Source organism: Heterocephalus glaber, unplaced genomic scaffold (assembly GCF_053883595.1).
Source record: "Heterocephalus glaber isolate CG9 unplaced genomic scaffold, H.glaber_assembly_v1.0 deba00001429, whole genome shotgun sequence".
Taxonomy (NCBI): domain Eukaryota; kingdom Metazoa; phylum Chordata; class Mammalia; order Rodentia; family Bathyergidae; genus Heterocephalus; species Heterocephalus glaber.
The window spans coordinates 3,749,049-3,764,734 of record NW_028258294.1 but is presented as its reverse complement, the minus strand read 5'-3'; the positions used below and the strand labels follow the sequence as shown (position 1 = coordinate 3,764,734).

At 36.4% G+C, this 15,686-nt stretch overlaps 1 protein-coding gene across 2 annotated transcripts in view; it reads right to left on the bottom strand.

Moving 5' to 3' along the window:
- Ccdc81 (coiled-coil domain containing 81) overlaps window positions 1-15,686 on the bottom strand; it is a 57,331-nt gene that overhangs the window by 25,100 nt on the left and 16,545 nt on the right. For both annotated transcript variants that reach the window (XM_004868226.3, XM_087212109.1), the window contains 6 exons: window positions 12,580-12,698; window positions 10,997-11,120; window positions 4,725-4,818; window positions 4,164-4,310; window positions 3,288-3,392; window positions 296-468 (listed from right to left, as the gene is read on the bottom strand). In XM_004868226.3, the coding sequence (XP_004868283.2) occupies window positions 296-468; window positions 3,288-3,392; window positions 4,164-4,310; window positions 4,725-4,818; window positions 10,997-11,120; window positions 12,580-12,698 (762 nt within the window). The remainder of the gene's footprint in view (window positions 1-295; window positions 469-3,287; window positions 3,393-4,163; window positions 4,311-4,724; window positions 4,819-10,996; window positions 11,121-12,579; window positions 12,699-15,686) is intronic.

The window sequence follows — 15,686 nt, the reverse complement described above, 5'->3', positions numbered from 1 at the left end:
ATTGTGTCTTAGCAATCATTACTGTGGTACCAGGAATTGAACTCAGGACCTTGAACTTACCATGCAGATGCGGTGCAGCAGAGCTACATCCCTGGCCCTATTACTCTAGTTATAACGGCTTTTTCATTTTTCTAATGAAAAGTTACACTATGGTACTGACTGCTAACTGGGTCAGTTTGTTCAGTTGGTTATAGTGATGTTAATGAAACCATTAGTACTGATTCAATTTACATAGTAATTAACCTCACACAAAAATTCTGAAACCATTTTTCAGAACATGTCTGGCTGGACTCACTCTTCTGTGAGTTGCACTTGTTCTAGGTGGTCCATCAACTCTCTGTCTTGTCTTTGTATTATTTCTTTTTTCCGTCTGTTATCCATTTGTTTGAGGAGACTTTGGGAATATTCCTCTTGCCTAAGAGCATTAATCTCAGGACTAAGTGGCCGTTTATAGAATAGAAAAGATTTCTAGAATAAAAGAGAAGCAATTCATTTGTTGTAGAATGCCAAAGATTGCAATTTTTTTAACTAATTTTTATTTGAATGGGCTATAATTATTTCTTTCTTTTTATTGTTGTTTTTTGGTTTTTTGAGACAGGATCTCGATTTATAGTTAACGCTGGCCTTGAACTCACTATGTAGCCCAGACTGGCCTCAAACTTACAGCAGCCTTCCTACCTCAGCCTCCCGAGTGCTGGGATTACAGGCATGTGCCACAGTTTTTTAAATTTTTGCATAAAATTCATATATGTGACCTAGAAAATTTCAAGGAACAAGAACTTGAAAAAACTTTTTATTATGTTTCATTGTTACGGGCATTCCAAAAAATGGAACACTAAGCATTGAAGGATTAATAGTTCAGAAGACTAAAATCAGTCAGAAAGTATCTCTTAATTTCTAATATTTGCCTCACCTTCAATACACTGATGAGCTAGTGATGAGCTAGCTCAAAAAATAGCACGGGAATGTACAAGGATAAAGCTGAGCTAACCCATTTCTGAGAGATTCTATGAAAAAGGTTTGAATGGAGTAAGTCCTGAGTAACACTTACAACTTCCAGATGGACAAAAGAAGTTCTGAGAGCGTGCAAAAACATGAACAAGAACAGAAAGGAGGTGGAAGAGAAAGAACTGAATATCTATAATGAGCCTGGTAGACACCACCAATCTAACAATGACCAAGATCAGAAATCCTTATGCTCATTTAACTTGCATTCTGGAGCAGGAAACAGACAACTAACAAGTATAAAATATATAAGATCATTTAAGGTAGTGGTAAATGGTAGAAGCCCTTATCACAGCAAGTGACTGAGTGGAAGGAGGACTAAATTGGCTGGTTATTAGGAAAAGCTTTCCACGTAGAGCACTAAATCACCTTTGCTGTTCAAATCAGGAAGACCTGAGTCCCATACAGAAGGACAGCAAGCGCAAAGATGCTAGATGGAAACAAGGTAGGCATGTTCAGTGAGCAGAAAGGAAACTATGGGGCTGAGATACAGTGAGTAAGGAGTTGATGAGCTTGAAGAGAAAGGCAGGGGCATTCAGGTAGGGTCAATCTGTTAGGGTAAAGCCGAGAGTTTGAATTTAATTGAAATTCAGTGGGATGATTTTAGAGGAGTTAAACAAGGAAGTGGCAGGTTTTGCTTAAGAATATTTCAAGCTCACTTTGCCATGTAGAGAGTAGACTGTAGAAGAATCAGAGGGCAAGCAATGAGTCTAACGAGGGAGTATTGCAAAAGTTGAGTTTTGTGCCTTGGTCTAGGGTGGTAACACTGAAGATGAGATCTGAACAGATATTGGGTTGGGAGGTGAAGGCAACTGGACTTGGAAGTGGTTGAATGTGAGGGACAAAGAGGAACTTGAGATCACTCCAAGATGTGAGTTCTGTGAAACTGGCTGGAAGGTGCTGCCACTTACTAACACAGGAAGACAGAGAAGAACAGGCTGGGGAGGGAATAAAAACCTCTGTTCTGATCTTTTTAAATTCAAAATGTCTAGGGCCCTGCGTGGTGGCACACACCTGTAATCCCAGCACTCAGGAGACTGAGGCAGGAGGATCACTGCAAGTTTGAGGCCAGCCTGGGCTAATTACAAGGCAAGACCCTGTCTCAAAAAAAATGTCTATAGGATATGTCAAAGAGAAGCTACAAAGTGGATGGCAATAATATAATCTGGAGCTCATGTGTAAGCTGTCAAAAGCTCCATGCTCTCCCCCTTTCTCCTTGCTCTTCCTGCCTAGAATGCTCTTCCTCTCCTCCTCTCACTTCTTAACATTTGTGTGTGTGTGTGTGTGTGTGTGTGTGTGTGAGAGAGAGAGAGAGAGAGAGAGAGAGATACTAGAGACTTAACCAGGACCTTTGTACTGAGTTACATCTCCAGCCCTTTTAAAAAATTTTTTTAATTTAGAGACTGATTCTCATTAAGTGGCCAAGGCTGAACTCAAACTTGTCATCCTCCTACCTGGATTTACCTAACTCTTGTATGCTAAGAAGTCTTCCCAAATTTCTTGTCTGGATTGTGACTCTCCTCTTTGCTCACACAGTTCCTCTTCAAAGATGAATCATAGCTGTTAGTATCTTACACTCTTGTCTCTTTAAGGCTTCTCTCCCTAACTAGACTGAGATCTTTTTAGAAGAGGCAACTTGTATTCCTAGCTGCCAGCACTGGAGCTGGTCCAGAGGAGTTAACAAATGTTTGATGATGTAGAAAATGTATTTTATTGATGTATGTGTAGTGTTAGACTACCTAGGTAGTGGTATATGAAGAGAATTCAGGAAGAAAAAACTTAGACAAATGATTGAAACCATGTAATCAGTGAAGCAGGTGGTTTAACTCCATCTGAAGCTGAGCTTCTCAAAACTTAATGCACATTCAAATCACTTGGGGATCTTAATTAAACGTGACTCACCCTTTTGGAACTTTGAGAAGGGTCCTAGAGTCTGAAGTTCTAGCATGCTCACAGGTGACAGAAATGCTGCTGCTTCTCTCTTTAGCTCCTAGAACTGGACTTTAGTAGTCTCCCTTCTACCACCTTCCCAGGTCCTCCATTCTAATGAACAAGAGCTGCAGAGACTAATGGGAGCTGTCTGTGACTATAGGCAGTGTATAGTCAGGCACTGGGCAGCACCTGCCCTAAAAGAACGCTTCCCCTTTGCACAGCCCACTTTTCAACTCTGCTGCTTAAAATCTGGCACAACCTTTAAACCTTTAAAAATCACACAAATAGGGTGGCTCGAAAGACTCATAGTTGGGGCAGCTGTTAGCAATAAGGTTCAAAGAGACTCTTACATAAAATTCTGGTTTCTCATGCTTGTGATTTCTTATAGCTTCAGCAACTCCAAAATTATAGGCAGCATTTTTCTGATTCTGTTCTCTAGTTGCCAAAGTTTTCATCTGTTACAAAACAATTTTTAAAATTTTAACAACAAACTTAAATGTAGCCTTTAAATTTTTTAATTTTGTAACATTACCATAGTGCAACTAAGATAGAAACCTGTTTGGAGGCAGTGGTACTTTTGATGTCTTCATAGATGTAGGTGGGTTAGGGGAGGGTTTGGATTTTAGGCAATAATTTTAAAAGGGAGTGGAAGATTTCATTATAAATGCAGAAAAGAGCAGTAGGGTCAATTATTGGAGACCACAGAAATCTGGATAGAGTAAACATAAAGATGCCATTCTGTCTTTGCTTCCCTGAAACAGGCCATGAATTTGAAAGGTAAAAGCTTTGACCAAATTAATATTTTATCAGAAATAAAAAATTAATATAATTCTAGCATTTCCACCTTTAAAATTCAGTCTTTTGGGAAGAAAAAAAATCAGTAATATGAGCAAACATTGAACCATGTGGATATTTATTCTAATGTGAGTTATTATTAGTGAAAACTTGGACACAATGTAAGTTTCAGTAAAGAAGTATATAAATAATTAGATAATATAGGCATATGATTGAATATTTTGTGTTGTTTGTTTGTTTGAGACAGAGTCTCACTATGTAGTTCAGGCTGGCCTCGAACTCACAGTGATCCTCTTACCTCAGTCCCTCATGTGCTGGAATTATAGGCATGTGCCACCACGCCCAGCATGATGGAACATTTTAAAGTAGATTTTGGTAATCATGTTCTTCTTCTCCATACTAAACACTCTTTAATTGAAGGTTTGGACTACCTGGTGCTTGATGAAAGCCTCTTGATCTTTCAACATTTGATACTGCTGTAGGAGTTGTTCATCTTCTATCTCTTTCCTCCTCCTCTCCTCACTGTAGTACAATGGGAAATTTCGTTGTGCTCGTTGCAAACATACATAGCACATTTCCTACAATCCCAAATTTCAGAACAAATTAATTTTTACATTTTACTCTTTAGCCTTCACATTCTCTTCACAAGTTCTCCAAAAGCCAGGTGTGTCTATACTTTATAGAGAAATATATTGTGACAGTTAGCAAAATAAGATTTACAGAATGGCTCTCACAAATAATCAAAAGGATTCACTGAACTCTCAATCAGGATGGAAAACAGCAACTGAAAATTAGAAAGGATTTCCCAGTCCTACTTCAGCTAACTAGTAGATCTTGACTCATAAGTACATTTGTCACAGTCCAAGTTAGGATCTGGAATACTTGACCCTTTCCCAAATACTACAAATAATAAAGAGAGATTCCCAGAACTCTCTTTGAGAAACAGAAGTCAAAGGAAAATTCTGACTGGGCTTTATTTGAAGACACTGTACCTGTCCTGCTTTATTATGATCATGGCAAGCAAGAGCTAGGGATGTTCTGGGCTTCGTTTCATTGTCATTATTCAGACAACCTGGAGTTGATAATCTATAAAAACAATGAAACATTAATTAACGTTTAATACATATGGTCTCTTGAGCAATGCTAACTTATAAGCAAATATAAACATAAGATAAAGTATCTGAGTGGCTTTCTACAGAACAGCTGTCCATATCAAGATTAAGAACTTGTACTTTATATCAAATAAAGGTGGGTTTGAATCCCAGCTGTATTGCTTACAAAGTAACTGATATTCCGCAAGATGTGTAATTTTTCAAAGTGTTACCAGTTTTGTAAAATGTAAATAAAGCATTCATTAATAAAAAATATATTGTGAGGGCCGTAGATTTAGCTCAGTGGTTCTGCCACCTGCCTTGAAAACGCAAGGTCCCAAGTTCAATCCCTGTTACCAGAAAACAAAAAAAAATAGTGGAAAATAACAAACAAAAAAATATATTGTGTGCTTACCATGTCCACCATTCTAGGAAATGCAGTATAAACAACATGCTCCCCCATACACACACATACACACACACACACACACAAGTACACAAAACCCCTGTCTTCATGGAAATGGCATTCTAATGTGGATAGTCAGACATCAGGAATAAGATGAGTGAATTATAAAGTATGTTCCATGATGACAAATGCCATGCAATGCTGGAGAAATTCAGTATTAAATCATAAATCAAAGATAACCTTTGAATAAATCTGTGAATGAAGTAAGAGAGAAATAATGTAGATATCCCATAGAAAAGACATTCCAGGTCAGCAAATGAATGCCTAGTGCTTGAGGAGAGAATGTGCCTGTGTTTACTGTGGCTGGAGGAAGATGAGCTAGGCGCAAGCTGTAAGAGAGAAATAAGACATCAGGCAAGATCTCCAGACTATAGTGAGGACTTTCACTTTTATCCTAAGTGAGAATGGGCAGCAAATGGAGGGTTGAGGCAGTGGATGAGCTCATCTAGCGTACACAGGATTACTTTGCCTTCCATGTGAGAATAAAATGAATGGGGACAATGGCAGTAGTAAGGAAAACCATTCAGAGACTGTTCCAGTAACTCAAAATGTAAGTGGCTTGATCCAAGGTGGTAGCAGTAGAGGTGACAATAAGTGGCTACATTCTGGATATGTGTTGAAGATAGAATTCACAGAATTTTCTGCCTGCAAGTGCTTTTGTTTCTTCTGCAGGCCACCAACAAGGAGTATGCTTCCTGCCACAGTCTTCCAATGAAACACAATTTCAATCTCTTTACCTCACATAAGCCACAGCTTCTTGTCAGATACCAATGTCTAACTCCACAATAGGTATGGATGTAGTTTCTAGCATTGCCCAAGTGGCTCAAGGTGAGGTCTTTAAATATTAATATAAATATTTACCAAGGGTTTGTAGCTATACAATCTGAATGTCATAACAACCACATAACAGAGAGGCATATGTAGTAAAAATATCCACACAAAATGCATTCTCAAAGCAAAATTGTCAAGCATTTAAACTACTCCAGAGCCACAAAAGTACTTATGTCAGCAAACCCAACAAATGAGGTAACTCATGCCCAAGGAAATAATGCTGCAAAAAAAGGGGGGGGGGAGAATTCTAAACAAATATATTGAAAAAGCTCAGAAATAATAGAGAAATTGGTAAGAGCAGCCAACTAATAAAAAAGAGAAAATAATACTCTTTAAAACTCAATAAAGAAAATAAATAGTAGATTGGTCTGCCTAATGATAGCATTAATTCATCTGAAAACAGAACTCAGAATATCACCTAAAAGACAGCACAGAGATAAAAGAAAAAAATTTTTTTAATTAAGAAATAAGCCAGGGTAGTGATGCATGCCTGAAACTCCTGCACTCAAAGAAAATGGCAACCACCAATATTCCAAAAGAGCATGGATAAGAATTTTCCAGAAAATCAAGATTCCTACAAAAACAAAATGCAGAATATCAAGAAATAAGACAGACTCAGAAAAGCTACAAGAGATAATGACATCTGGACTGAGTCAGACTTCTTCATCAGGACAACTGCTGGAAGAAAATAGAGCAATGTTACCACAGTGCTGAGGGAAAATACGAACCAAAAATCAGCATTCAAAGAGTGACAACGTAATAAGAATTGTTTTTAAGCAATACAAAGACTAAGGATATTGAAAAGACAGAGAACCTTACCAAAAGAACCATTACAGGATTCATGTCAGAAGGAAGAAGGGCAGAGATATAAGAAACAATGGTAAGCAAAGAAATTTGTAAAATGTATTGGCAAATCTAAATAATCATTGGCTATAAAATTTTTAAAAATATTTACTTAAAACCAAATTGTAACAAAGTTTTAACAACAAAAATATGGGGCATTATTGAAATATACAAGTTGGGGGGGAATATTTGAAGGACGATTAATAGCAATGTGTCTTTTACTGTAAATTTTAAAAAAATAAAATATTCACTCAATTTGTCAATTATACCTTATATAGGTATGGAAAAGCAAAGTTTGAAGGAAATTCAATGCATACTAAAGAAACTCGATCAATCCAACAAAAACTAGACAAAAAAGAATAATGTTAGATGTACAGTATATATAAAATATCAAATATGATGTTGAAGAAAGGTCTAAATACATCAGTAATTAGAATTGAAAGTTAAAATCTAGATTGAAAAAAAACAGACCTGAGGATCAATGGGACAGACTAGAGATACAGAGACAACCCCAAACACATTCAGCCACCTTATCTTTGACAAAGGGGTCAAACACATTCACCAGAAGAAAGATAGCCTCTTTAATAGGTGGTGCTAGAAAAACTGGCTTTCTACATGCCAAAGACTAAAATTAGACCCATGTCTCTCACCATGCACTAAACTAAAATCAAAATGGATCAAAGATCTAAGCATTAAAACATAAACACTAAATCTGCTGGGAGAGAGAATAGGTAGAACTCTTGAGGATACAAGGGTAGGCAAGGACTTCATGAACAAAACTCAGACTTCACAGAAAATAATACAAAGAATAAGCAACTGGGATCTCATCCTATTAAAAAGCTTTTGCACCCCAAAAGAAATCACCAACAGAATGAGGAGATAACCCACATAGTGGGAAGAAATTTTAGCCAGTAGTCCCTCAGACAAAGGACTAATATCTAGAACATACAAAGAATTGAAAAAAATCAGACCCCCCAAATTTAAAGACCCAATTCAAAAGTGGAAGTCTGAAATGAACAGACACTTCTCAAATGAAGAAGTACAAATAGCAAATAAACATATGAAAAAATGTTCAACATCACTGGTCATTTCAGAGATGCAAATTAAAACAACACTGAGATACCACCTCACTCCAGAAAGAATGGCTGTTATCAAGAAATCAACCAACAACAAATGCTAGCGGGGATTTGGGGGGAAAAAAACCCCTTCTTCACTGTTGCTAGGAGTGCAGTCTGGATAGTACTAGGATTAGAGGTCCCATTTGACACAGGTATTCCCCTTCTGGGTATCTTCCGAAAAGAATTAAAAGTATCATATAACAACGATACATGTGCACCCATGTTTACAGCAACACAGTTTGTAATAGCTAAATCTTAGAAACAACCCAAATGCCCATCAACCAATGAATGGATTAAAAAGATGTGGTTTCTGTATACAATGGAGTATTAGTCATAAAGAAGGATTAACTTGAGACATTTGTAGCTAAATGGATACACCTTGAAGCTATATTCTTAAGTGAAATAAATCGGATACACATGTAAATATCACATTGTTGCTCTGGTGTAAGAAACTGAAAGTGTAAATAGGGACCAAAATGTTTGATAGACAATATGAAATAAGAAAAAAACTGTTCAAAGTATAGGGGAACTAGAGGGGGGGAGGGGAAAAGGAAGGAAGGAAAAAGAAAAAATGAGAAAAAAAGGAAAAATGCATGGCTTTTGTAAATGAGAAGAGGAAGAGAGAGGTTGAAGGGAGGAGAGTGGAATGGGGGAAAAAGAAGAATCAAGAAACATCATGTACAGGTACAAATTCCCTATGATGAATGTGATCATTATGTATATCTAAATTGTACCAATAAAATTAAAATTAAAAAAAAAATTCTATTCAAAAGTAGAAAAATGGTTGCCAAGGGCTGGGGGAAGAGGGGAAAGGGGATTAAGTGTTTAATGGGTACAGAGTTTCTGTTTTGCAAAATGATAGAGTTCTGGAGATCTATGACACAACAATGTGAATGTGCATAACATTACTAAAATTGTACACTCAAAAATAGCTAAGACAGTAAATTTAATGTTGTATGTTTTTGCTACAACTTTTAAAAATACTTTTTATAGGAAACACAATAATTTAATGCTTTTTAAAAAAGTCTAGATTGGTCACGCAGAACACACCCAGCCAGCCTGCTGCAGACAGGCAGGTCTGTGCACACCCTACCGAGGTCCTGAGTCGCAGCCAAGAGTTGGTTCTTCAAAAGAATCAACAAAATTGACAAACCCTTAGCCAACCTTATCAGAAAAAGGAAAGAAAAGGCCCAAATCCATGCAATTAGGAATGAAAAGGGTGAAACTACAACAGACCCAGCAGAAATCCAGAGGATCATCAATACCTACTTCCAGAACCTACATGCCAATAAGATGGACAACACAGAAGAAATGGACACATTCCTAGATACATATGAATTAGCACAGTTGAATGAAGAAGACCTAAAAATTCTGAACAACCCAATATCAACCAAGGAAATTGAAAATGTAATTAAAAACTTATCAACTAAGAAAAGCTCGGGCCCTGATGGCTTCACTGCTGAATTCTACAAGACATTTAGAGAGGAACTGCTGCCACTACTGCTTAAACTCTTCAATGAAATTGAAAGGGAAGCAATACTTCCAAATTCATTCCTGGAAGCAAGCATCACCTTGATCCCCAAAGCAGAGAAAGACCCAACCGAAAAAGAGAACTATAGGCCAATCTCACTAATGAACATAGATGCAAAAATCCTTAATAAGATACTGGCAAATAGAATGCAGAAGATTATCAAGAAGATCATACACCCTGATCAAGTGGGATTCATCCCAGGGATGCAGGGATGGTTCAATATGTGCAAATCAATCAATGTAATACACTAGATCAGTAGAGCCAAGGACAAAAACCATATGATTATCTCCATAGATGCAGAAAAAGCATTTGACAAAATCCAACATGCATTTATGATAAAAACCCTATAAAAAATTGGAATAGATGGTCTCTACCTCAAACTGATAGAAGCCATCTATGAAAAACCAACATTTTTGGTCACCTGTACAGGAAACTCTCACAACTCCTCCTTTTGGAAACCTCAGTACTTTGCTCTGTGGTCTGTATCACACTTCTTATTTCTTTTATGTCAGTCTTCCTACAAGACTCTAAGTTTTATGAAAGAAGGTTCACACGTCTTTTGCTCTGTATGTTCAGTGCCTAGAATAGGATCCGGCACATAATGTGCCCAGTGTTTACTGAATTGAACTAAATTTCAAAATACTAGACATTTCATTCTAGCATTTTCTTTAAAAGCAAGATTATCACAAAATCAGAATAAAAAGCATACCTGGGGTTTTGAATGTGATTTCAGTAACTCACAAAGTACATAAATTTTATGTATGATAGCTATTTTATGATACATTGATACATTGAAAATTGACAGCACAATGCAAGTTACATACGTGCTCAGTAAATACTTGAAGTAGAATTTACCTTAAAAGTACCCTGCTCAAATAAAGGAGGACAAAATAGAAATTTCTTCACATAGCATCACGGAAGAAGACAAAGCTATGATAAATTGTAATAAATTCATTAATTCAAAGAATTTTTATCAAGAATAGAGTGCCAAACATTTGGTAAATTTATTTTCCACTTGATATAAGTATGAAACCATGTGACATCATGATATCTAAGCACTCAGAAAACAATAGTTCTGCAGAGTTGAGAAGTGGTTCACCAAATCTACAGATAAAGTTGGATATTTTCTCTTCTGTGGTATTTTGTTTCTGCTTCTGTCATAACATTATCCCACTAAGCCATAATATATTATTTTTCACTTGTCTAGTTTTTCCACTACATTGTAAGCCTTACTTATTTCTCTTATCCCTATCACCTAGCATATAGAATGCTCTCAATAATACTGGATAAAGGAACAAATGAACAATTACTAAAATTCTCTGCATCAATAAGTATCTCAAAATTAAAGTTAGCGAAGTGCAACAGAAAAAAATTAGTGCATTACCTCTCAGGGATCATATTCTTCCCACTATTTCCACTTTGTTCAACTTTGTCCAACAAGCTGACATTTGTCACTTTGGCAGGGGAGATGGTTTGTCTATCTTGTAATCTCTTCGGTGATGAGATTTCTGTAGAATGAAAAGTAAATGGAGGTGACTTTTAACTTTCAACACATTAAATGCATAGTTTGTACTTAACACAGATAAACTGATAATTCTTACCAAGGTAAATTTTCACATATGATACCCTGTCTTATCTTTAAATAGTTGTCCCTTGTCTTGTGGAATTTTTAAAAAATTATTTTGCTGCATATGTCCAAAGTGCACTGTGGTGGGTATTGAGAGGAAACAAAGAGGCAAGTACTTCCCCTTAAATATATTTTAATAGATGTGGAGAAAAAAAAGACATAAAAATATATGAGAGCTCCCACTTGTGGCCTTTATATATCCCAACAAAGCCAAATGCTTTAAGTATATTGTATAAATAGTGTCTTAGGGCAGTGATGTCACAAATCTAAATCCCAAAACAGCAGCACATTCTTTAAGGATTTGATGTGCTCAGAAAAAAAGAGAAGTCACTTCAGTATCCAGTGATAAAAGAAACTTTCATGGAGGAAGTCAAATGTAGAAAGGTTGTTAAAAAGTGAGAACTGAGACAGACTAAAAGAAAAGGAAGGAGAAGTTCAGACTGGAGAAAAAGAGTAAACAAAAGGATGAAGATGAGCAGGTGAGGAAGAGCAAGCCATGCTAGAACATAAATTCTGTTCAAAGAAGGAGTCTGACCAGGAAACAGTGACTAGAGAAATGAAACTTCATAAATTTAAACTAAAAATTTACATGTGATCCTGCAGGTCGCATATCAAAAACTGACATCTACATGCCAACACTAACCCATCAAAATGAGTTTTTTGGTGGGTGGAGGGGGTCACAATTTTTTTTGTTTCAACTTTTAACAACCCATCAGTTTCACATCAAAGTCAGGATCTCTGCATTTCTTAAAAAATTCGATTTTATACCACTTGGACCACATTTCCACTACTAGAGCAACAGCCTTCAAAGCATGGTCTGGCAACCTCTGAGCATCCCCTGGACCCTTCCAAAATGTCTTCAGAGTTCTCAGATTTTCTTCATATGCTCCAGCCAAAACCACTCATTATATAAGATTAAATGTAGATGCAGACAGGAGATTCCAGCTATCTTCTATAGATATCAAAGACATAAAACTGTCACACTTCATTTTCCATAAAAAATGTTATTTAAGCTAACACAGTTCCCTAAGATCTTGTATATATCCACTTTATAGATCTGTACCCTGTAGGCATCTGAGTTTTGACTCCTTTAAGCAGGAGAGAGCCAGTAAAGATAATGTACAGTCGAAAAGCCTGAGAGTCACAGGATCTAAGACTCATAAAGTGGTTAAGGTGAGATATAGGATCTCATAAATAGAAGATGATTGCCACAAAAGAGAATAGAGTGATTATTCATGAGTCTAACTTTATTTACTTTGGGCATATGAGTTGCTAAGAAGTATGGCTGGGCACATGAGCAGTAAAGAATGACAGATTATACCCTGAAACCATTGGCTTACCTCTGACGGCTTCTTTATCTGAGTGGTCTTTCAACTTATATTTCCCATGTCTGTTCCCTTCACCTTCTTCTGCAATGGTCTCCATGGGTGATTTGTTCTCCGTATCTTTGTGCTCAGTCCTAGAAAGGAGTCAAAATACTTGTCTATTGCACCAGACCTGAATAGATAAACCCTCTCAATTCTAGAACTGTATGAACTCCTGATTCTAGAAAGGAACCCAGCCAGCTTGCTGATTCTAAAATAAGTTCACTTCCTTGAAGAGGGGTAGATTTCCAAGCCGTTATCAAGGATTCACTCTCTTTGAGGCCCAGTCTGGGAATAAACCAAGACACTGGGCCACTATGCTGTGGGCTCAAAATCAGGTTGTATAGAAAGAAATTGCTTTGAAAAGCTCTATTTAAGTTTCTAGTTTTGGCTACAGTTTGAATGTTTTTGTGTCTTTTCTGTTTCTCTAGCCAAATGCCATAGGGGTCCTATTTCTCTCATTTTTCTATGCTCCACTTCCCATGCTTTCCTTAGGCAAAAGTGAAGAACCTGCAGTGGTACAATTTGGGGAAGTGGTGTTCAACCACTTTATATACTTGTAAGTTTTCTTTGGTCTCAATATAGAGTATTGAGCTCTAACTGGGAGTGGGGGTGGTGCTGAGGGTAGTACCTCTTAGTAAATTCAGAGACCAAACTTCAGATAAATGAACACCAACAACTGTTTTGAGGATTTTGAGTTATCATGTCCATTTCTAGGCTCTCAAAGTAATAGGAGCCTTCATCTCTGCAATTGTTTCCCTCCTGGAATGCTTCGGGCAAAATATGGCAAAGGGGACCATCAAATGTACCTTTCAAAACAATCAAAATAAAAACTGTTTTAACCCATTGATTTATTTTTTCAAGAGAAGGACAATATGGTGCAATGGAAAGAGCACTGGAACAACTAGAGGCCATTTATTTGTAGCTTGGCTATTCATTAGTTGCATAGCCATTTCATCTACAAGACGAGGGGATTTTTTCAAATCATAAAATTTATATGGAAACATAAAAGAACCAGAACACTGTAACCAAAGCAATCTTAAGTATAAAGACAAATGCTGGAGAAATCACAATACCTGACTTCAAAATATACTATAGAACCATAGTAACAAAACCAGCATTCTACTGGCATAAAAAACAGACAAAAATCAATGGAATAGAGTAGAGAGCACAGAAATAAGTTCATGAAGCTACAGCCATCTGATTCTTGACAAAGGGGCCAAAAATAAATACAGTGGGAAACAATAGCTTCTTTAACAAAGTAGTTATTTATCTGCAAATGAGTGAAAAATATACAAAAATCAGCTCAAAATGGATCAAAGACCTAAATATAACACCTGAAACTTTGAAACTGCCAGGAGAAATACTTGAAGCCATACACACAGGCAGTGGCTTCCTGGAAGTAGCTCTGGAAATAATAACAGTAGCTCTGGAAGTAATACCAGTAGTTCTGGAAATAATAGCAGGAATAGAAAAATGGGATTGCATAAGACATTTCTGCACAATATAGGAAATGGGAAGAGACAACTTACAGAATGGAAAAAAATTTTATCAGGTACTCTTGTACTATTCATTAGTAATATTCATTAATATTAATATTAATTAATATTCAGAATATATAAAGAACTCAAAACACACACACAAAAATTAAATAATCCAACCAAAAAATGAGCACCTGAACAGACACTTCTCAAAAGAATAAATACAAATGGCCAAAAAGTATATGAAAAAAGTCAACATCTTTAGACATCAGGGTAATGCAAATCAAAACTACATCAAAATGACATCTCATCCCAGTCAGAATGGCTATCAAGAATATAAAAAACAATAAATGTTGTCAAGGATGTGATAAGGAAAGAACCTCTTATACACTGTTGTGGGGGTTTAAGTTAGTATAACCACTATGGCAATAAGTATGGATGTTCCTCAGAAAACTAAAAATAGAATCAACATATATGATCTAGTTATACCCTTGATATATATATACCTGAAGGAGTTAAAGTCAGCAGGCTACAGAGACACTCATGCATACCCATGTTTATTGTGGCAGCATTCACAATAACCAAGAAATAGAATGTGCCTAGGTACCTGTCAATGGATAACAAGATAAAGTGTGGTATATATACACAAAGGTGCATTATTCACTCATAAAGAAGAACAAAATCATGCCATTTGCAGGAAAATGGATGGAACTAGAGATAATCATGTTAAGTAAAATAAGCCACACTCAGAAAGCTAAGTGTAGCATGTTTCCCCTAATATGTGGAATCTCAAAAACATGACATGAAACTAGAAGCAAGACAAGAGGAAAGGATCAGGGGGATAATAGAGACAGGTTGGAAGGAAGGGCAATGAAGGGATGGGTATATTCATGTATAAAATTACCACAGTGGAACCCAATATTTTATAAAATAAATATGCACTAATAAATATATATATGAAAAATAAAGACGAGGGTGTTGAACTAATGAATCTCTAAGGCTTATTCTTTCCATCACTCTGATTCTTCTGAGGTATGTGTCATATTCCAAACTAACAAACACGATGTTCACAGGCTCCAAATAGATGAGAAAATACTTCTCTAGGATGTTGGCTATTATTCTCCAACTTTCCATTACCCAAGAAATGCACAGTGGTTAATAGTACTGCAATTCAGATTAAGAACATAATTAAAAGCACACAATAAGTGGGTGACAGCCAAACTGGAAATAAAAAGCAACCCTCCTGACTCCAATTCCAGCATTCCCAATAGTGCACCATGTTACTTCACTCACTTAAAAACAGAAGAATTAAAATTAATTTCTATCTCTATAAAATGGAGAAAATTATAACAAATCTTAAATGGTTGTAGTGAACATTAAATATAATAATACTGAAAAATGCTTAACATTAACTGGTATCTAATAAATTCTACACAGTAATTATTAATACTGTCATCATCATTATTATTATCATTGTTATCATTTTTGTCAGCAGCCTTCAGGAACACTCAGTGTACTACTGAGGATAAAGCTGTCCCCTATTCTATCTTATCTTTTCAACCTACTTAGTGGTAAAAATAAAAAGCTCAGACAGGAGGTGGG